The sequence below is a fragment of the Ovis canadensis genome, chromosome 9 (assembly GCF_042477335.2).
Source record: "Ovis canadensis isolate MfBH-ARS-UI-01 breed Bighorn chromosome 9, ARS-UI_OviCan_v2, whole genome shotgun sequence".
NCBI lineage: Eukaryota > Metazoa > Chordata > Mammalia > Artiodactyla > Bovidae > Ovis > Ovis canadensis.
In genome coordinates, this window is record NC_091253.1 from 24,830,269 (window position 1) to 24,852,741 (window position 22,473).

Genomic DNA, 22,473 nt, shown 5'->3' on the forward strand with positions numbered 1-22,473 from the left:
ACCTGCATCCCTGGGCACAGCTGTCACAAGCCCTGCCTGGAGCCGCTGCCAGCACGGGCACCTCCTTTTAAATTTCAAATTAGTATCCTTGCTAGTTTTTTTCAAGGGGATTGTAGGTGCACAGAATCAGATGATCATAATCCTTGGTTGTGATATACTCCTGCTGTTGGTCCATGTTACTAGGTTTAGTTATTTACAGTAACAAAACATGTTACCCCAAACCAAAGCTAGTACCTTGACGATAACCTATAAGTAACCGTATGTTCCCCCATCTCATCTCCTGCCTCCTACAGCAACAAGTTTTAAAAAGTTGAAGTCTAGTTGACTGACACTACTGTGTTAGTTCCAGGTGTACAGCAAAGTGATAGTGTCATATGTATGTGTGTGTGTGTACGTGTATATAGATACACACACATGTGTTATATATATTATATATACACATGTAGGTACACATGTACATGTATGCACATGTACACACATACATATATGCGCATGTTATATGTATATACACACATTATTTTCCATTATAGGCTATTACAGGATATTAAATATAGTTCCCTGTTCAATAAGTAAATCTTCGTTGCTTATCTATTTTACATATAGTAGTTTGTGTCAGTTAATCCCATACTCCTAATTTATCCCTCTCCCCTCCCTTCCCCATTTGGAAGCCGTAAGTTTGTTTTCTGTAGAGTCCGTAGGGTTTGCTGCGTGACTTCTGCGAATAAAGGCAGTTGACTTCTTCCTCTCCAATCTCAATGCCTTTTCTGCCTCATTCTCTACTTCTGGCACACCCTAGGACCTCGAGACGGCGCTGGCCAGCAGTGATGAGGGCGGACGTCCCAATCTTGCTCCTGATCTGATGGGGAACACACCTATTTTCACATTCAGGCATGCTGCTAGCTCCTTGTCAGGATGAAATCTTCCCTTCCATTCCTAGTTTACTGCGAGTGTTCATGAGGATGGAGGTTGGGCTTTGTCAGATGCTTTTGCTCTATCTACTGTGAGAATTGATTTTGATATATTTTCATTTTCACTTAGTTCAAATACTTCCTAATTTCAGTTTAGATTTTTTAAAAATTTGGTCTATGACTTATTCAGAAGTGTGTTAATTAGGTTCTAGCTTCTTTTTTTTTTTTTGGTCAAAGAAAACACTTTAGAGAAGTGTGACTCCTTTAAAACGTATTGGCCCAGATCACAGCCTGTGTCAGTGAACACGCAGGCTGCACGGATGGGCCACTCATGCCGCTGTCCCTGGGGTCGCCCACAAACGCCAGCCAGGTGAAGGGAGGGGGTCGCGCTGCTTAAATCTCCTGTGCACTCACCAAATTTTGTCTTCTATCAGTGACTGAAAGGGATGTGGACATCCCACTACCGCTGTGGGTTGTGTCTGTCCTGCAGCTGTATCAAGTATGCTTTGTTTATTTTGAAACTCCGCTCACTTTGGAGCTTCATTCCACACACACTTTGGACACATGTCCTCCCAGGGAGCAGAGCCCAGCGCCCTCACGGAACAGCCATCCTTACTGCAGGCCTGCTCTCTGCTCTGGAGTCAACCTTCTGGTGTTACTGTAGCTTGGATGTGTCAGCATCACAGGACTTGTTCCTATTAACTAATTCGTGTCATAATTTAAGGGGTCTTTTTTTTTTTCTACTGGAAGCATGTTAGTTGGGTCTTGCTTTTTTATCCAACCTGGCAACCTTTGCCTTTAACAGGGGACGGTCATGTTAAACTAACTTCGCATCAAGATAGTCGGGTTTATGTGACCATCTGACTGCTGGTTCCAATTTGTCCTTTATCTCTTGTTACTCTTTTTCTGTATTTGTTTTTAAGTTTCCATTTTATCTGTGTTTTTGGCTTATTTGCAACAGCTTTTTCTTATTGGTTATTTCAAGGCTTTCAGCAGACATCTTTAGTCTATTGCTGTGCACTTCAAGTGATGTCCCCCCACTTCACATGTGGGGGATCCCAACACCACCGTGGCTCTCCCAACCCCTGTGCTCCAGTGTCATACGTTTGTTTCCACACGTTACCAAAGCATTGATAGTCTTTTTGCTTTAAACAGCCAGTTATCTTTTGGGCTTCCCTGGTGTCTCAGAGGTTAAAGCATCTGCCTGCAATGTGGGAGACCTGGGTTCGATCCCTGGGTCAGGAAGCTCCCCTGGAGAAGGAAATGGCAACCCACTCCAGTTATCTTTCAGCAAGTTTTAAATAATGAGAAATGTGTCTCATATTTGCCAACACAGTTCTGTTTCTGGAGGTCTTTATTCCTTTTTGTAGATTCAGATATTACGTTTCCATCCTGCATGAAAGTCCTTTCATCCAGAGACTGGCCTTTCAAAGATCTGACAGTTCCAGCACCTTGGCTGTCCTATATCTGAAAAGGTCTTTATTTAGCTTTTGTTAATGAAGTGCATTTTCACTGGGTATAGAATTCTAAATTGACAGGTACCTCTTTTTTGAGTTAGTGCTTTACACACTTGACCACTGTCTTATCACATAGTTTTATCCAAAAAAATCTGCTGCCATCCTTAACTTTGTTCCTCCAATAACAGGTCTTTTTTCCTTTGACTGTTCAATTGCTTTTTATTTTTTTTGATACTTCCTCCTTAAGACTGCTTTTAAGCAATTCTGTATGGTAGAGCTTTTGTAATTTTCTTCATGTTCCTTGTGCTGGGAGTTTGTTGAACATCTGGAACTGTGGACTTATACTTTTCACCAAATATGGAGGAGTTTTGGCCATTATTTTCTCACACACTCTCGCCATACACCCCACCCCACGTCTAGGATACGTCCTCCAGTGCACGTGTGTTAGACTGCTGGAAGTCGCCCTGCAGGTCACTAATATTCTGCTTACTTTCTTCTTTCTACCACTTTGGAACTAGAAGTATATTTTTGTCTGGGTATTACATTTCAAATTTCACTAATCTTTTTTTCTTTGACATCTCATCTGAATTTCATCCCATGGTGTGTGTTTTATCTCATACATTTTGGTTTTCATCTTTAAAAGTTCTATTTGGATCATTTTTTCCATATCTTGTCTTTATCTTACAAATTCAGACTTTCCTCTAGTTTATTAACATGTGGAAAACAGTTATAATCACTGTTTCAATGAGTTTGTCTACTAACTCTTATCTGTCATTCATGGGTGGATTTTGGCTAATATTTCTCTTTCAATGTGGGTCATGTTTTCCTGCTTCATTGCACACCTGGTAATTTTTAAACAGATGTGAACCATCGTAAATGAGGTTTGTTAATGTGCTGTATATTTTTGTATTCCTATAATTATTAGGGGGCTTTGTTGTGGTACACAGTTAAATTAATTGTAACTCTAAACTTTTTCAGATCTTAAAAAAAAAAAAATCTTTACTGGTGGGCTAGAGCAGCACTGATTCTGGAGCTCAATCTGCCTCAAACACACCTCTGGACTCTGCCCTCTCCCCATGAATTAAGACATTCTCTATCCAGGCCCGTGTGTGCAGGCCCAGTCCCAGCACGTTGAGCTCTGGGGACCTTCTCTCCCACCCTGGGTTGGGGGGTCCCACCTTCACCTGCTGGACTCCAGGGGACCCTCTGTTCTCTCTGTGCACCTCTCCCCTCCCTGGTTCTCCGTCTTGTGGATGCCAGTGGCCTTGACCTGCAGTGACATACCTCCATTGGGAGGGGGAGCAGAGGGCAGACGGACCCGCCTGTGCTGGGCCCTTGGGCTCTAGGGTCTGAGGGAAGAGGTGCTTGTCACCTCTTTTACAGCACTCAATAGCAACTCAGTCTCAAACTTCTTTAGGTGTTTATTGTTCTTCTTCAGTCAGTTCAGTTCAGCTGCTCAGTCATGTCTGATTCTGCAATCCCGTGGATTGCAGCCCGCCAGACTTCACTTCCACTTTTCACTTTCATGCGTTGGAGAAGGAAATGGCAACCCACTCCAGTGTTCTTGCCTGGAGAATCCCAGGGATGGGGGAGCCTGGTAGGCTGCCATCTATGGGGTCGCACAGAGTCGGACACGACTGAAGTGACTTAGCAGCAGCAGCAGCAGCAGGCTTCCCTGTTCATCACCAACTCCTGGGGCTTGCTCAAACTCATGTCCATTGAGTTGGTATACCATCCAACCATCTCGTCCTCTGTTGTCCCCTTCTCCTCCTGCCTTCAATCTTTCCTGGCATCAGGGTCTTTACAAATGAGTCAGTTCTTTGCACCAGGTGGCTCAAATATTGGAGTTTCAGCTTCAGCATCAGTCCTTCTAACGAATATTCAGGACTGACTTCCTTTAGGATGGACTGGTTGGATCTCCTTGCAGTCCAAGGGACTCTCAAGAGTCTTCTCCAACACCACAGTTCAAAAGCATCAATTCTTCGGCACTCAGCTTTCTTTATAGTCCAACTCTCACATCCATACATGAGTACTGGAAAAACCATAGCTTTGACTAGATGGACTTTTGGTGGCAAAGAATTGTCTCTGCGTTTTAATAAGCTGTCTAGGTTGGCCATAGCTTTTCTTCCAAGGAGTAAGCATCTTTTAATTTCATGGCTGCAGTTACCTTCTGCAGTGATTTTGGAGGCCACCCCCCCCGCCCCAAATTTTTCTCCTTAGAGTTTAACAAAATGCTCTTGCTTCTCTCCGACTGGCCAGGGAGAGGCTCGTGATCAGGAACCAGGCCTGCTTTCTCCTGTTGCCTCATGCAGGTGGTGTGATGCATGTTCAGTACGCACCCACTGAAGAAGACAACGGATGCATGGCTAGGGAGCTGTCATTGCAAGGGTGCCAACTATATTTCCGGTTCCTATTTGCATTACAGCATAGACTGTCTCCTTTGAACCTGAGAAATCTTTGGTCCCAGGCGGCAGATTGCAGCATTGCTATGTAGAGGAACAGCCATGGTTCCCTCATTTCAACCAGGCTTTACTGAGCGCTTGCCACAGTCATTCCCACCACTTGGCGTGTTCATGTGGCATGGACCACAGTGACACAATCACTTACTCATTCAACAATCACCCAGTGGCTCCTAATGCCGAGTGCCGGCAGGTCTGCTGTCTGCCACCACACAAGTACTGGGGCAGGTCTGTGTATGGCTTTGGGTCTGAGTTCAAATATCTGGGAACAAGCGCCAAAAAATGTTCCCAGGGAGAAGCAAGGAGGGGAGAGGAGAGAGGGCAGGACTCACCCCAGGACACGGGTTTGAGCAAACGGAGGACACAGGCCATGGAGACTGGGAGGTGGGAGGACCACAGAGAGCTGTCCAAGGAGCCAGGGTGGGGTGCTGCCTACCCCCTGGAAGCACCCGTGGCTCATGGAGCCCTGCTTCTTCCTGGGGTCTCGGAGGCAGATTTGATACCACCACAGGCTATAACACGAAGAGTTGGCATCTGTGGGGGCACTCTGTCTATGCTCCCCCCGAAGTGCCTGGTGGCAGCCAGGCTGACCAGCTACCCTCTGGCCACCAGGCGCTGTACCAGAAGTCCATGCAAGCACTTGACCTGCTCCTCCAGGCCTTCATCTCTGAGAACGAGAGCATGGATGAGATTTGCTTCCTCCTGCAGGTGAGGGCTCCCAGTACCCACCCCACCCCAGGCCCCACCCAGGGAGCATCCTGCAGGTGGAGGGCCAGGAGGGCAGGTCAGCCAGTGTGCCTCGCACATGTACCCAAGTGCTGGGGGTGTTCGCCTCTTCCCTCAGAACAGTACGGACCCTGCAAGGAGCAGGGAGGCCCAGTGCCCTTACCTCCAGGAGCCCCGGGGCAGGGAGGATCAGCTCCTGTGGGCTCTCCTGCAGCCTGGAGAGGCCGTCCCTCAAACACCAGCCCCTCTCTGCTACCCCTGCACAGCCCAGGGCCCAGGGGCACACCACTCGCCCCCAGAGCCCCGGGAGCACCGAGGGGCAGTCATGTGGCCCCAGTGCTTCACCCTAAGGTGCCAGGCTACTGGACAAGTAGGAAAGGGTAACATGCCCCGTGGGCTGTGAGCCACCCCTACCACCCCCACCATCCCAGCTGTGCTCCAGGTGGGTGGGAGCTGGGCAGGAGGGCAGGCCTGCGGGCTGAGGTCTCTGGCTTTGGCCTCCGCCCCAGCACGCAGAGCCCTGGCTGAAGTCGAGCAAAGGCTACGAGCGCAAGCGGGTGGTGCAGTCCATCTTCCTGCTTCTCAAGTACGTGGTGGACTACGTGAAGCTCACCGTGAGTGCCCCGCCGGGCCCCCACCCCGCCTCCTCTCGACTCCCGCAGTCCCTGTCTGCTGAGCACAGGGATGCTTGGCGAGCGCTGGGGCCCAGACACCCTCCCACCAGGAGCCCAGACCTGGGGTGGAGGTCGTGGTTCAAATAGAACAGGGACGACCTGGATGGAAAGGCTCCCCGTGAGCAAGACTGGAAGGAAAGAGGGGGAAGCCGGGGGCTACCCGGAGCCCTCAGGCAAGGCCCGACGGAGAGGGCAGTGTTTGAGGACCGGGCAGCCGATACAAGGACCAGCTGGAGGAGCGCTTAGCTGAGAACTCTCAGCTCCAGGACCAGGAGCCGGGGGGGGGGCCAAGACACAAAGACCTGGAGGGAAGGGGACGGGCCCTGGTATGATCACTCCACCCTCAGCCAAGGCCCCAAGCTGCTGAAATACAACAGTAAACAGAGAAATATCCCAAAGCAGCCAGAAGGAAAGAGTGCACACACAGAGGTGTGCACACATGCACACAGGGAAGGGAGGACAGGAAGTGCACTAACTTCCGGTCGGAAGCAGCGAGGAAACAGGGGTGCCAAAGGTGAACAAGGGCCCCTCTGCAGACGTGGCGCCAGCACCCAACCCACGAGACGCTGACCACAGGAACCAGCTGAGAGCTGCAGGGCTGGGAGGGACTGTGGAGGCGAGAAGCTGGGTGGCTGCTCACTGCGCACCTCCCCCAGGAGGAGGCCATGCCCTCAGGGCTGGGCCGCCAGCTGGGCCTGCTGCTGCTGCTGTGGTGGGACAGGGACCAGCTCACCCAGAGCCACTCCCACCAGTGCGTCTACCTCTTCCTGCAGCTTCTGATCCAGCAGAAGGGTGAGCCATGGGGCCAGGGGAGGCCTCCCTGGTGGTGTGGGGGGAGGGTGTCGTCTCCCAGGCTGCAGGCCTCCTGACCCAGCATCCCACCGCAGGGAGCGCGTCGGAGTTCATGCATCTGAATAAAATGAAGAACTTTGAAGCAAAGGCTAACAAAGATTCAGAGCTGAAGTTCTACAGTTTGGTGAAGGTGAGGGCTGGGAAGGCTGGAGGGTGCTCCTGCAGAGCCCCGGACTGCCCAAGAGCACTGAGTCGGCCTGCCCATTTCACAGATGGGGCCAGGGGAGGGCCTCTGCAATCTGGGCAGGTTAGTAAGTGCCCGGTCCCCAGAGCTCTTTCAAGGGAAGTACCTCCTTTTTCTTCCCCTTAGAACTCCACCCCCACCCCACTCACCCAACCGTGATGCGGTCCCTTAGGAGACACAGAGTCTGTGGTCTCACAGACATTTATAGAACCTCCCTTCCCAGCATCCTCTCCTTCTGGACCCCCTGTGGCCCCCCACTAGGGTGACAGCTGGCCTTAGCACCCCCATCCCTGGTTAGGGCAAGCAGGATGGCTGGTCTCCCTTCTCTCGCCCCCTCTGCCCCCCCACCCCCCACCCAGATCACGTCCTCGGGCTCAGCTCTCCTTTTGAGTTGGACTGGGATTCTTGGGCTTGGGTTTGAGTCCAAAGTCTGCGCCTCACTGATTGAGTGCCCTGGTGGGTCGTCGAACTTTCTGTGCCCGTTTCCCCACCTTTTGAGGGAGGCTCACCGAGCCTGGTATCCAGCCGCTCTTATCACAGGCTAGAACGGGAGCACGGATGTCCCTGAGGACCCTCCCCAGGGGCTCACAGCCAAAAAGCCCATGCCTCTAGCGGGTGCCCTAGAGGCAGGGCCCGGGCAGAGTCCCAGCGCCCTCGACTGAGGAGGGGTGAGGGCTGAGCAGGGTGTGGTCTCAGCCCCGCCCAGGGGAGGCACCAGAGTCAGCCCCCCCTCTATCCCAGGCTAGGGGTGGAGCACAGCTGCTTGCCCTCTGCCTCTGCAGAGCAGTTTTCCAGAGAACGGGCAGCTGTGAGCCTGCAGCGGCCACATTTCTGGCTACTGAGTGGCAGTCCACGGCTTGTGGAGGCCAGCCAGGCCGGCACCAACAGCCGCTGGGGTTAGGGGTTCAAGTGGGGCCCTCCTGGGGTCTCTGCACTCTGTGCAGCTGGTGCTCACTCTGTCCCTGGGTGAGAGCACAGCCCAGCTTCGTCTTCAAGCACACATGGGGATGGCCTGGACGGTGGCTGCCCGGGGAAGGAACCCTCGGCCCTTCAGCCCGGCCCCTCTGCTGCAGACCTTGGACGAGCACCTCACGGTGGCTCAGCACACACAGCTCGTGCTCACGCTCCTGCAAGGGCTGTGTAGCCACGACTCCCTCAACAGCCACCTGGCCTCGGAGCTGCTCATGACCATCATGGAGGACCGTAGCATCAAGCCAGAGCAGGTGGGCCGCCAGGCAGGGGCCATGCACACACCAGGCCTCTTTACCAAGGCCCCCTGAGCCCTGGAAGCAGGAAGTCCTGAGGCTGCTCTTGGCCATTTGCTCTGGTCGGCAAGGCTGAGCTTCAGCGAGGCCCAGGGGTCCCCATCTGGCTGGACTCCTCAATGTCCCAGGCCCCTGCCACAGGCAATCAGAGGAGCACCCTGCCTCTGTCACAGTCTTGTCCAGCAAGAAAGAGAGAAAGAGGCCTCACCCCCGCCAAGAGTTTGACTGCCCTGGTCTGGCTCGGCCAACCTAGTCCACAGCCCACTCGAAAAGTCACCTTCCGCAGAGACGGCCAGGCCCACTGGGCCCTTGAGCTGATGTCCATTTTCACATGAGCCTGCAGCAATGGGGGGCTCAGCCCAGCTGGGGGCAGCCCCCTTGGGGCCTGCACACGTCCAGACACCCCACTGGCTGCAGGCGGGGACGTCCTCCTGGAGGAGACCGGGCACAGGGGCTGCTCCGAGGCTCTCGTGGCCCACCCTCCCCGCACAGGTGGCCGAGATCCTGCAGGAGCTGTTTCAGGAGCTGCCCTGCATCGTCTTCACAAGCATTCTGCAGACCACGATGAAGGCCGTGACGGTGCTGGGCACGCAGCACACGCAGCAGACTGTCGAAGTGATGCTGTCCCTGTGCCCTCCCTCAGAGAGGTAGGTCACTTGCGCCCATGGCCCAAAGGTGAACATCCGTCCATCCCCGTGGTCCACCCTCCAGTCCACAGACACTTCCCAAGGCAGAACTGCCCATGCACTTCAGCCTGACCCCACCCACTGCCTAGACTCCAGACCAGGGCAGCCAGGGTCTCTGAAGATGCACCATGCTGATGGGCTGAGGCAGTGTCCCAAGAAGGGCCCCATGGCAGGGATGCATCCCTTCAGGCTCAGAGAGCTCCCAGGAACCAACCTGCAGAGGGCGGGGAGGTCAGCTGGGAAACGTGACAGCACTAAAGAGCCCCCAGCAGCTCCCGTCGCTGCCTGGCCCTGAGCACACCGTGTCCCAGCAGATCCTGCAGAGCCTGGCTACCTCCACTGCCCTGCTGCCCTGGGGTCATGTCCCAGAGTGGCCAGCCAGCTGGCGGGACTGATCCCCGCCTCTCCAGGCAGGTCATGCCCCTGTGGAAGGCCCTGGCCACCAACAGCCGGCTGGCCCGCAAGGTCGTCACACTGCTCTACACGAAGCTGAAGCTGCGGCCCCCCCGGGAGCTCATCAAGGTCCCAGTGCAGGCTGAGCTTGTTTCCTTGCTGGTGAGCCCTTCCCCTGCACCCTACCCCCTGCAAAAGAGTCTGACATTTGGGGGCCCTGGGGAGGCCAGGGTGGTCTGGCAGAGGGTCTCCCTGGATGCTGAGTCCCAGGGTGGGGCCAGCTTGAGGCTGGCACCAGACCCTCCTCAGGGACCAAGGGCAGTGCCTGTCCTCCTGCAGGCCCTGGGCACCATTTATGAACTCCTCTACATACGTGAGTACAAGGCCACGGTGCGCTGGGCCTTCGCAGGGATCCTCCTGGGCCTTCTCACCCAGCTCCACTACTTGTTTGAGCTGGATGTGGTGGAGGGCATGTCCGACTACCAGGAGGAGGCCTTGGAGGCCAAGGCCCTCAGCCCCTGCAGGTGAGATGTGAGACTCAGCCTCTGGGCCCAGCCCCCTCTCAGGACCCCAACCCACACCTTCTTTCTGGTTCCTTCCACTCACCCCTAGAAGCCCTGGTGGGCAAAAGGACTGGGGCTAAGGGCTGGAGACCCACCCAAAAAGGATGAGCTCTGGTCCCACCTGGGGGTCCAGGGTGGGAAGCAGGGGACTGAGCAGCAGACAGTGACCCTCCTGCAGGAGGGGCGTGTGGAAGGAGGCTGCTCGCCCCACCCAATTGGGAGAGCGTAGGTTATGCTGGAGAAGTGGGCCCTTGCCCTCTTTCACCCCATCTCAAGACCCTTCTTGCCCCTAGGACATGCCTGGAAGCCCTAAAGGGTCTTTTCTGGACCACCAATTACTGGGAGGTGTTCGCCCACGTCAAGCTGCTAAGGGGCTGGGAGCTCTTTGAGCATTTGGAAACCTACACCGAAGGGGTGACCCTCCTGGCCAGGTAAGCTCCAAGCCTGGGAGGGGCCTGCCCCAGACCGCACCCCTGATGGACACTGTGCCCCCCGCCCTCTGAAACTCCTTATTGGGACCCTGCACTCCAGGCTGAGTCACCTGGGTCATCTCCCTGAGTGAGGAAGGTCTGTTGGGATACAGGGGTCCCCTTGGCCAAGGAGGGAGACTTCATGTCCCCCTGTCGGCCTCCTCCATCTAACAGGGCCATGGCCCACTACGACTGTGAGGTCAAAGCGGTCTTGGGGCAGGCAGTCATCTTCCTGAAGAGCCCTGAAGAACGGGACAACATCGTAGCCATCCTCATCATCACAGAGGTCAGCCCCTTCCGGCCATGCCTCACCTCTACCCTCACCAGTGCCCTCTGGCCCTCAGGACAGAGGATGGACTTCCATCCCTACCCCTGAAATACAGGCCCCATAGCTTACGCCTTCCGAGTCAGATCTCCTTGCTGCCTGCAAGCACTGCCATGCCTCTAGCCCCGCTGTCTCATGCCCGGCTGCGGGCCCGTCTCCCCTGGCAGCCGTAAGAAACTGGTGAGCTGACTGTGCCGCCCCTGCCTAGTTTCTCAGTGGCCAAGAGCTCACCCAGTACATGTCTCGGAGAACCATAGACAGCTTCCTGAACCTGGGCCTCAACAACCCCAACCCGCTGGTGAGGGCCATGAGCCTAAAGGGCCTCTGCAGCAGCCTCATGCAACCTCAGAAGGTGAGGAGGGAGCAGGGAGGAGGCTTCAGGTAGGAGGAGGGCGCGATGGAAAAGAGTCTCCGCCACAGGTCACCTAGGAAGGGGTGGATGAGGAAGGCACGGCAGGCCGGGGCGGGGCAGACGGGGAGGGCTGGGGACACCTTGCTGCACTGCGCAGCGCCGCGGGTCCTAGACTTTCTGGACCGAAAGGGGCTCAGCGACTTTGAGGTCTGCGACCCCGGCCTCCTTTCCAGGTAGACATCCCTAACCAGAGGCGTCCGTCCCTGCCAGGTCGTCCGTCCATACTCCACCCAGACACCGAGAGCTCACACTTGCCTCTATGGGGACGCCCTTCCCCCTCCTGCCTTGTGGGCCTCCGGGCACACGTCCTCCTCCAAGACCCCAGCTGGGGGCTGGGGCCGGGTCTCCACTGGGCGCGAAGGGGGTCCAGGAGTGCCGAGGAGAGGCAGCCGCAGCGGGGGACTCGGCCTGGGTATATGGCGCTGGTGGAGAGGTGAGAAAGGGCACTGCGGAGGCCGCTGAGTGGGACAGCGGGCGGCCGCGTCTCCCGGCAGGTGGTCCTGCTCCGGAACCAGCTGACCGGGCTGCTGGACAGCTTCCTGAAACCCCAGCCCCAGGACCTGCTGGGCCTGATGGAGATCCTGGGTGACGTCCTGCACCAGCTGGGCGCCCAGGGCGTTGGCGCCGTCAGCGTCAAGATGGCTCAGCACCTGCTGCCGCTATTTGAAGCCGTGAGGAACCCAGTGCCCAAGCCTGCCAATCAGAACAGCCAGAGCCACCACACCCCACGCCCACCCCCACCCCTGCCAATCAGAGCAGCCAGAGCAGTGAACACCCTCCAATCAGAGCAGCCAGGGCGGTTAACTCCTGCCAAGCCACAGCCGCCACACACCCTCACCCACCCAACCCCTGCCAATCAGAGCAGCCAGGGCGGTTAACTCCTGCCAATCAGAGCAGCCAGAGAGGTTAACCCCCTCCAATCAGAGCAGCCGAAGCTGCTGCTCTTGGCGTCGTGGATAACGTCCACAGGTGGAGCCCAGCGGGAACCTGGCCCAGGGCAGGACGGTTCTGTGAGGACTTGAAGCTGCCTCAGAGATAGTCATCTGCATTCCTCATCCAGAAGTGGTGGTGGGGTGGGAGCAGAGGGCAGGGCCCGCCTAGGTTGACACGTAGAGAATGAGTGGGGGCAGGGTAAATGATTTCAGCGGTTCTGAATAAATGAGAAGCTTAAGAGTGGTGAGGCTTGAACTGAGGCAGGGCCGCTGGGCCACCAGAAGGACCTCAGGGATTGCGGGCACAGTCCTCAGGGACTGTGGAGGGGTGGGGGTAGGCAGACTGTGCCACCGTTCACGCTGTGTCTAGGAGACCTCGGGGCTGCTGTCCCACGGAGGTCTGATGAAGCTGGAGGAACTGGGGCGCAGAGTAGGATAGTGAGGTTCAGCACTCAGTGTGGCCCAAGGACAAAGGTGCTATTGTCAGCCCCTTGCCATAAAAGGGGAAACTGAGTCATGCACTGAAGAAGCCTTGCTCAGGGTCACAGAGCTAGCGGGTGACAGAGCCAGCTCCAGGGTCTGTGCTCTAACCCCTGTCCTAGTCTCCCTGGGAGTTGGAGGTGTGGTTGCTGGCAGCCTGAGGCCCCCAGAGAAATAGCACAGGAGAAACACCGGGGTAAGAGGCCAACCCAGCAGAAGGTGGCAGCTGTGGGAGGGGACAGCAGGAGCAGGCAGCCAGCCCTTGTGACCCACGCCGGGGCAGCCTGGGCAGCAGGGCCAGGGGGTGGAGGGAGGGGTTCGGCTCGCCCTGTGCTGAAGAGAGCGAGCGTGATGGCACCCACCTGCCACTGCCGTCGCTGGGCTGGAACGGAAGGTGAGAGGTGGGTGGCAGCAGGCAGGGCGAGTGGCCTGGTGGGGCTGGGGCTGCAGTGGGGCCTCTGGCGCCAGCAGATTGCCTGGCTGAGGGGAAGACCTGCCCGTCTCTGGCAGGAGCAGGAGGGTGTGCGTGGCGGAGCCATCTTGCTATACGGAGATGTCATCTACAGCGGTGGCAAGAAGTTTCGGCAGGCACTCAAGAGCCATGCCTTCCAGGCCCTGGTGCCCCTGCTCTTCCACCTGGCCGACTCCTGCCCTGAGGTGGTCACGGTGAGTGGTCTGGCGTGCCTGTCTTCATCAGCTTGGGTTGAGGTTGTAAGCCGCCACTGGCCGTTGTCGCTGAGATCCAGAGCTTGGAAGGGCCAGCCCTTAGGCCGCTCTCCATGGTGTGTGGATGGCCGTCCTCTCCCTGTGGCCTCATGCGGTGGTCCCTCCTTGGTGCCTGTGTCCTGATCGCCCCTCCTTATCAGGACACCAGTCATACTGGATCAAGGCGGCTCTCAGACCTCACCTTCCATCAGTCACCTCCCTAAGGACCTTTTCTCCAAATACATTCATACCCTAAAGCCCTGGGGTTTAGAACTCCAACACATGGATCTTGGTGACACAATTCTGCCCATCACGGGGACGCAGGGACTCTCTAAAGGAGTCGTGAGACCAGGGTCCATGGCTGGTGGGGGCGGGTGAGCAAAAGGCCAACACTTTCCTTGGGTGCCTAGCCCCTGAACTGGGAGACGCACTCAGGGTTGGGAAGGAGGCCTGGGTGGCCAAGGCACCACTGGAACCCTCCTGTGAATGACAACAGGACACCCGCAGTCTCGGGGAGTGAAGACTCTGCCGTGGGGGCCCCACTTCCTGCCACGGTGCAGCTCCCCTGAGGTACAGCTGGGAGGGGGTGCTTGCTGGGCCAGGGAGGGTGCAATGCAGGGGTGATGACCTGTCTCTGGGCACCCACAGAAGACAAAGTTAACCTTCCTGCGCTGCGCCATCCTGCTGAAGTGGGAGTTCCGGAAGGAGCTCTTCAGCAAGTTGGCCTGGGGGCACGGCCCAGGCGCTGAGAACGACGTCTTTATCTACATGGTGAGATGCTGGCCCCCCTGGCAGGGTCGAGGAGGTAAGGGAGGTGGAGACGGGCTGGGTGCAGACAAGGTCCCCTGAGGGGTTCCCAGAGTGGGCGGGGCAGCCAGCGCTCCCTCAAGTCCCCCCGCCTTGGTCCTGTGGGTGTTTATTAAATGCCGGCTCTGTGTTGGGTTGGAGACTTCAGCCTCTGGGAGGACGCTGTTGCCTCTCTGCCGTGGCACTCAGGGCCTCCAGGGTGGGCCACACAGGAAACCGCACCCCTACCATGGGTCTGGACGAGGGGGCCCTGCCGGCAGCAGCCCCACACCACTGTGGAGGGGCCCCAGGGGACATGGCGGCCCCTGACGTCCCAGTGTGCACGTCGGGCAGGCCCTGTAGGTCCCAGCACTGGCAGTGGACCAGACCCCCACCCTGCGCAGAGATGTGTGTGGAGATGGACGTGGACTGGCTGGGGAGAGCAAGAGATGCCGCAGCTCCACAGCTCTGTATTCCGGGCCTGACGTGATCCCTGCCCCGGCCGTGGCAGTTGCAGGCTCCAGGCACAGACAGGACCCTGCTCCCCGGACCAGAGGAACAGCAGGACACCGGATCGCCACACATACACCTCTGAACAGAGGAGACCCGCAGGCTGCCCACACCCTGTGGACTCTGATGGCCCAGAGTGCTCCCAGGAGGGGCAGAGGCCACTTCCTGGGAGACATCTGGACCGTATGAGGCGGGGGCAACCGGGAGGCAAGGTCCCACCGGAGATGTGCGTGAGAAGGGCAGTCCGGCAGAGCTGCAGCCCTGCCAGGGGTCCAGATTCCCTGCCCTGGACCAGCCCTGGAGCCAGCCCGGTGTCACGGCCCTCCCCCTTCCAGGCTTGGAAGGCAGGGCCAGGGAGCGCGAGGGCCACCGCCCATTGTCCACCCGTCTCCTTCCTCACCACCCCAGGTAGAGAGCAACTTCAGCAGCTACCACCAGTTTCTGATGCAGGCGCTGGTGTACCTGGACAGCCCCAACAGGTGCCTGAAGCTCACGGCCATGAAGTTCATCGGTAGGTGTGGCCATTGCCCGATCCACGTGAAGCCACACTCCTGGGCCCTGAGGTCCACTCAGTCTGCCAGCCGGGCACCTGCCCCTTGTCCTTGCCTGCCTCCCTCAGCGGCCCTCCCCCTCCCCCTTGCAGGGGGTATCCTGCAGGACTACTTCACCGATCTCTGCTTCTACCTGAAGAAGGGCGACGTGAAGACCCTCAAGAAGTGTAAGCGCGGGGCCACCCTGAGCCGCATGGGAACTCCCCTGATGCTGGAACAGCCTCAGCCCCTCCCCAGGGTGGGCTGTCATCTTCCCCTTGAGAACTGATTCCAGGACAGGCCATGACCTACCCCTCCCCACACCCTATGTGGGCCCTGGGGACTGGCTGTGACCCCTCATACCACTCTGATGGAGTCCCCGGAAGGGCAGTGTCTTCAAAGACCGGATTCCCAGGGCAGGTCCTGTCCCCTCCCTCTGCACCTGCCCTCCGCACCACGGCCTGCTGTGCCGCGGCTGGAGGACCCTTGGGTCTCTGCTGCAGACTTCGAGATGCTCAAGCAGGACCCCGACTCCGTGAGCCGCAAATTCTACAAGCACTTCTCCGAAGACGTCACTGAACTGTCCCAGTATGTGATGATCTTCTGAGTCAATCTGGGGCTGCCGTTGTTTGCAGTTGGTTTTGTTGTGTTGTGTTTTTTGGTTCTGTATTAAATATGAGGAGTTTCTTCTGGCCTCCCTGGGCTCTTTCTACCCTGAGCGCTCCTGATGCCCCCTCCTCAGCCAGGGCCTGGCAGCCTCCCCTCCAGACCCAAATGCTGACTGGCCCTGGACCCAAAGGGCCGGCAACACAGGGTCCTCAGCATCTTGGCTGGGTGTCTCCTTTGGCTGTGTGAGCCAGGCACTCCCCCGAGGGCACTGGGCCTGGAGCCTCAGGGGTCACCTTGGCACCCCCTCCTCACCCCTCCCCGGCCTTTCCAGATCCCACGATGCTTCCTCCCAACTGCTAGAATCTTCCACGTGCCTCACTGTGGTCCAGGCCCTGAGCTCCCCGCCTTCCTGTGCTGACCTCCTGCTAAATGAGCATCCCACCCCTGCCCATCCTGCCATCAGGATCCTGTTTTAATTCTGAAGTGTGGCCCCGGGACCCTCGGCAATTTGGTCCCCACCTTCTACCGCCTTTTGGCCGAGGTCTTTCCCCTGCCTCTGCAGAGTCTAGGGGCCCTGCCCAGCCCTGTCCAGGGTGGCCATCCTTCCCAGCCCAGACTTTACCCCTTCCCCTTCGAAGTCTTCCCTCCTGCCAGGGGCCTCTGGCTGAGCCCAGAGAAGACCCTGAGCATCAGCAGTTGGGGGGAGGTGGTGTGGAGCCACAGGAGCCAAGGGCAGAGCGTGTCTTCTGAAAGAAGAGGGTGGGCAGTGTGGAGTGCTCCCAAGGTTGGGGGTAAGGAAGGCAGAAGGACACAGGTCTCCGCAAGGTCACTTTAGGATCGGCAGATGGGACAGAAGATAAAGGGAGAGAGTCCAGCCTCCATGGTATGCAGACTAGATGCTCTGAAGACACCTCCCGCCAAAATACAACCGGATCTTGGGTAAGTTACAATAACTGTACTTCTTAATGTATGGCTGCCTCTCAAAAGCACTGGTGTCAACAAGTGGAGAGCAGTCTGACCCTTGGACGACTAGAATACACATATCTGATAACCCAGCAATTCCACTCCCGCATTTGCAAAACAAAGCGATCCTTGTCCAAGTCCGAAAGTGCAGAGCAGTGCTTGTGATGGTGGGACATTTGAGACGTGGGCACACAGGCTACATCCATCTCCCTTGGATGTGACAGTGAGTTTTTAGATAGAACACAAAAGTAGAATCCATGGAGGAAAAAAATGATGCTCATTTTTTTTAATTTAAAAATTTAATTAAAAAAATTTTTTTAAATTAAAAAATCCTGCTCTGTAAAAGACACTGTTGAAAGATTGAAGAGACCAGTCAGAGACTGGAAGAAAACACTGGCCAAACACATATCTGATAAAGGATGTCTAAAACATACGGGGAACTGAAACTCAGCAATGAGAAAATCAACACTTCTGTGTCCCTCTTGTGTGACGGTTGTGAGGGTCTCAGTCCAGACCTCACCCCAGTCTTACTTGGCTGTGAGAGTCGTATGTTGCTGAAACTCATCAAATGCTTAAGATGGGTGATGCTTATTATATATACATTGTATCTCAATAAAGTTAAATAAAAATATAAAATTCAAGAACGCGCATCACAGTTTTTACGCACAGAGAGTGTTGTTATGTATAGCTTCATATAATCTGTGATACACATTCAGCAGCATTTTTTATTAAAAGAAACTAAGTCAAGAAAAAAAAAGAGAAATAGCAGATCAGATGCACACATAGCAACCCAGATGGATCTTTGAGAAAAAAAATGCTTAGTGGAAAAAAGTGGAAAACAAAATTGAGATATATAGCAATATAATTTAAATAAATTTAAAATATGTACCCTTTTATTACCGTGGTTATAGAAGATGTTCACATTACAGGAAGCTTGCAAAGGGTATAAGGAACCTCTATACTATCTCGGCAACTCTTCTGTAAGCTTATTTCAGAATAAAAAGCTTATAGAAAACACTTTTTTTTTTTTCTCCCTAAGAGCACTTACAAACAAAAAAGGCACATTAACTAAACTAGAGTAGCTGCTTATGGGTTGGTGGGAGGATTATGGGGGTAAAGAAGAATAAATAAACACGTTAATAAGCCAGAGTGGGACTTGCGTGGGCAGTGGTGATAACGTGCCAGACCTTAATCCTCTATGGAAAGAAGAGTTTACCATCAACAGATTGAGGGGCTTAGGAAAACATACTCCAGGAGGAAGGAATGGAACCTAAAATACCCTGGTGCGATAGGGTGATTTATAATAAGAAACACACACTTGGTCTTCTTCTCTCTTCTGGCACAGAGTGCCCCAAACCCTTGCAAGGTCATAAGTGATGAGGTTGAAAGAGTCTTTCTGCACGTCAAAGAGGTGGTTTCTGGACCCACCAGAGGAGAGGGCTGGCTGCTAGGAGAGTCGACCTTGGGACCAGGGGGAACTGTGAACCTACCCCCAGTTCTGGGGAGGGGAGAGGGCTGGAGGTGGCATCTATGGCCAGAGGCCAGGGCTTTAATCAATCTGGTCTCTGTGATGGAGCCTCCATACAAGCCCAAAGGCAGGGATTCGGAGAACGTCCGTGCCGGTGAACACGTGATGATGGAGAAGAGAGAGGGCGGAAGCTCCAGCCCTTTCCCCATGCTTTCCCTGTGCCTTCTCCATCGGGCTATTCCCGAGCCTTGTCCTGTTACCTTAACCAGTGATGCAGCCAGTAAAATGGAGCTCTGAGTTCTGCGAGCAGCTCGGGCATACCCACCAAACCCAGGCGGGGGCCTGGGAGCCCTGGATCGCAGCTGTTGCTCAGAGAGGCACAGGTGACTACCTGGACTTGAGGCTGGCGTCTGAAGTGTGTGTGGAGGGAGTAGCCATGTGGGCCTGAGGTCTTAACCTGTGGCACATGACGCTGCCGCAGAGAGAGGGTCAGAGCTGAGCTGAACTGGAGGACAGCCAGCTGATGCGTAGAGCACGGCCTGTTGGTGGTGTGGGAGAAACCCCCCGTGCACACCCATGAGTCGGAATTGGTGCAGAATCCAGTTAAGTGGTGAGCCAAGAGACTGTTATACACATAAGTAAATATAACCAAATGCTGTCTGTTTTTAAAAAAGATAATGCCGTGCCTGCATGCTTAGTGCCTGACTCTTGGCGACCCTTTGGACTGTAGCCCGCCAGGCTCCTCTGTCCATGGGGCTTTCCAGGCAAGAATACTGGAGCGGGTTGCCATTTCCTTCTCCAGGGGATCTCCCCGACCCAGGGATCAAACCCACATCTCCTGTGTCTCCTGCTTTGCAGGCGGATTCTTTACCTGCTGGGCCCATCAGGGAAGCCACAAAAACATAATAATATCTAATTAAAGGCAGTAGAAAAATACAGAATGAAAATAATAGAAAATATTACCATGTAAGCCCCAAGAAAGTAAGTGTTCTAAGGTCCTTGTGTTGTATGGAAGGGGGGGTTAATATACTGATAACTTTTGGTCCTTAAGTCAAATAACTGGTTATATTTCAACATCTGAAAGGTAAGCTGAAAGGAAATAGAATCTGTATAGTTTACCAACCAATAAAAGATAAAAGTGGACTAAAAATAAATGTGTTAAATGTAACCACTCTAAAAATCAAGAAAGAGGGTATTTTTTTTAAGTAGAGTGAAAACAGGACAAATATAGAACACTAAAGAAGATGGGGAAACAAGTCCAAAGATGTTGGTAATTACAAGAAATATGATTAAAACACAAAGCCCAGAGTCTGTTCTTTATAACTGAAAAACAAAAGATAGGAGAGAAGGCACAGTTCAAACAACTGGGCACTACCAAGGGGACCCAGCTAGACTCTTCAGAAGTCCGAAAAGGAGAGAACAAGATGAGCAATTCAGTTCTAATACATCTGAAAACGTAGTTGGAATAGGTGGGTTTCTAAAAATATACAGCGTGCTAAAAGTGACTAAGGAAGAACTAGAAAGCCTGACTAGTTCTATAATTAAATGCTGATGAGCAGGACTAGTTAAGGGGAGACGGGGAAGAGTCGCGTGAGCCAGGGAGGCAGATTCCTGGAGACGGAGGTGGAGAGGGAGTCAGGGTGGGGGTGGGTCCCGGCTGGAGGAGGAGCGAGGAGAAGCGAGGTTGCCCTCCTGCTTGAGACCCCTGTCAGGGCCAGGCCGGGGCCCAGGCGAGATGGACCTCCCCTGGTGCCCGGGGCCAGCGCTGTGCTGAGAGCACAGCAGCTGCAGCTGAGACCCAGGCTCGGGGCACCACTGACTCGTTCCTGTGACTCCGGGCAAGCTGCCCAGCCTCCCTGCAGGCCAGTCTCCTCTTCCGCAAAGGGGGATGTGAGTAACAGCACCGGATGCCTGCTGTCCCGCCTGGCCTCTGTCCTGACAGGGAGTCTTGTGAAGGCTCAGGTCCTCACTGATGGCTACCTTCTCTGGGAGCCCTGCACCCACCGCGACAGTCCCTGCAGGCCTGGGGTGCACGGCGGGGGCAGCGTCGATGGGCCAATTTGCCCGGACTGAGCCTGCCTCAGCCTCGACTGTCTGGAGTGGCCCCTGCCCTGGGCGTGGGCTTCCAGTCCGCAGCCTGGACCCCGCCTCGGCCTGTTCTGCCCACTCGGCTCACTGTGCTGTCCCTCTTCCCAGCGCACACCCGGAGGCAGGTAGAGGTGGCCTGTGCAGCCTCCCTGTGTGCCCTGGTGGGCCTGCTCCCCCAGGTTCTGTCACTACCCCAGCTGTTGGGTGAGCAGGCCTGCTCTAAGGGGGACCGGACCCCCAGGCCAAAGCCTGATCACTCTGGGGACACTCAGGACCAGGGAGGGGCAAGGATGGGGAACTCCAGCCAGACTGGGGCTAGAAAAGCCTCTCTCTCCTCCCAAGGGCTGATACCCCATCAGCAGCCTCTGAGCCTATGTTCAGAAGGCCTACCTGGGTGCCCAGCTGCCCACCCCGCCCACCTGCAGGCTCAGCCTATCCCCTCCCCAGGTTGCCTGCGCTGGCTCTCAGGGTCCCACCCTCTCCTCCTAAGAATCAGCACCCAGCCCCACCTCGCCCCTCCCCTTCCCTGCCCTGCACCGCTGCCCACCCTCCTCCAGCCCGAGGCTGGCCTTTAGCGGGGACCAGGGTGGAGGCTGTCAATCGCTTCCCCACTAGGGGCTGGGGGCCTCTGAGCCTGGAAAGGATCTCAGGGGGTCTGGAAGGACATAGGAGCGAGGCAGGACACGGGGCCGCAGACACAGAGAGCTAGTGAGTGGACAGGCCCCCGAGGCCATGGGCAGCGCAGCTGTCCTGGCACCCCGACCTCCAGGCCCCCCCACCTACCGTCACCCCTCAAGGAACTCCGAGTGACAGAGGGGGAGGGAGCCCATGGGGGCTCCGCCTTCTGCCTCTTCCCAACTCCCCTTCCAGGGTGGGGTCCATATGGTGTTCCCAGGGAGCCATCTGAGCCCAGCAACACCTCCTCCGCCTTCCTGGGGCGACTACCATCCCCCACCCCACCCCACCCCCTCCCTGGGCTCTGGCTCTCCCCATCCCGTCAGGGTGCCCGCTGGCTGGGAGGCCAGGCTTGGGCGTGGGGTGCAGGACGTGGGGAGGCAGAGGCCCTGCCCTCCCGTCCCCCTGGCCTGGGGAGGGGCCTGGGCTGGACTGTGCTGACTCCCCACGCGTGAGCCGGGGTTTACAGACAGAGTCTCAGGTTCCGTATTTCCAAACTCTGGGACCAGAGCACTTCCACCAGGCAGCCGCCCCCAGCCTGGCAGGCTCCAGGCGTCTAGCCTGAGTGGACTGCCAGGCCCCCGGCCTGCGCCCGGCCCCAGGCCCGACCACCCTCTGGGGCAGCCCTGGGGCTGGCAGTCCTGGGGGCGAGGCTGGCGAGCCGCGCAGCTGGGCGATGACGTGAGCAGAGCCGGCGGGCGCTGCTTCCGCCTCTGCCAAGGCCTTATTTGGAGACGCTTCCGCTCCAAGTAGGGCCGTGACTGGCACACTCAGAGCTATTCAGAGGCGCCCCTCCTCGCCTGGCTATTTTTAGGGCCTGAGAAAATAAGTCGGGGAGCCCACTGCTCCCCGGGCCTGGAGAAGTGCCGAGCCAGAACGCTGGCCCCGGAAGGGCGTCTCGGGAGCCGCAGGGGAGACCGAGGACCAGCGGGGAGGGGCCTGCCCGAGGTCGAGCTGCCTGCTCTGGCAGACCCACGGCCAGGAGCAGGGGCCACCATCAGCTTGCCCTGCCTGGGGGAGTCTCACTGCCTTGGGCCCCTCTGCAGGCCTCTCTGAGCAGACCCAGGCAGGGGCATGGATGCTGCAGTGGGTAGGGGGGTAGCAGGAGGGGGGACATGCCAGAGGAGGTCCTGCTGGGGCCAGAGTCAGCCCACTGTCTCCCTGGGGGCTGCAGAGACAGGATTGTGGAATCCCAGGGGCTCCGAGCCCTCCCAGGCTACAGGCAGCGGGTGGCAGACATGGAGCATGGCTGGGGTGTACCACACCCCAAGAGCACTGTACTCTGAGTTTCGAGGTGGCTCCAGGCAGAGCCGTGGTCCCCTCCCTAGGGCCTAGGGGTGGGGTTTTCTCAGA

At 56.3% G+C, this 22,473-nt stretch overlaps 1 protein-coding gene across 8 annotated transcripts; it reads left to right on the forward strand.

Annotated features, from left to right (window-relative positions):
• The first annotated feature begins 2,587 nt into the window (after positions 1 to 2,587).
• LOC138446130 (maestro heat-like repeat family member 5) lies at positions 2,588 to 16,004 on the forward strand. 8 transcript variants are annotated; one of them, XR_011259137.1, is made up of 15 exons: positions 2,588 to 7,016; positions 7,112 to 7,206; positions 8,334 to 8,483; positions 9,018 to 9,172; positions 9,622 to 9,766; positions 9,944 to 10,128; positions 10,461 to 10,598; positions 10,812 to 10,923; positions 11,171 to 11,314; positions 11,869 to 12,045; positions 13,297 to 13,452; positions 14,140 to 14,262; positions 14,789 to 15,298; positions 15,431 to 15,505; positions 15,738 to 16,004. XR_011259137.1 is itself a non-coding variant. In XM_069600838.1 (15 exons), exons 1-15 carry the CDS (start codon positions 6,890 to 6,892, stop codon positions 15,894 to 15,896), a joined length of 2,049 nt encoding a protein of 682 aa, XP_069456939.1. In that variant the 5' UTR covers positions 2,588 to 6,889; the 3' UTR covers positions 15,897 to 16,004. The 8 variants fall into 8 exon arrangements, 5 of the variants coding, with proteins under 5 accessions (XP_069456939.1, XP_069456940.1, XP_069456941.1 ...); XM_069600838.1 differs by having other exon boundaries at positions 15,196 to 15,298; positions 15,733 to 16,004; XM_069600839.1 differs by having other exon boundaries at positions 15,196 to 15,298.
• Positions 16,005 to 22,473: the final 6,469 nt, after the last annotated feature.

Coding starts and splice junctions, on each gene's coding strand:
- LOC138446130 (XM_069600838.1), top strand. CDS start 6,890: ATGCCCTCAGGGCTGGGCCGCCAGCTGGGCCTGCTGCTGCTGCTGTGG. Junction 10,924..11,170: donor CCATCCTCATCATCACAGAG/GTCAGCCCCTTC, acceptor GCCCCTGCCTAG/TTTCTCAGTGGCCAAGAGCT. Junction 15,299..15,430: donor CACGGCCATGAAGTTCATCG/GTAGGTGTGGCC, acceptor TCCCCCTTGCAG/GGGGTATCCTGCAGGACTAC.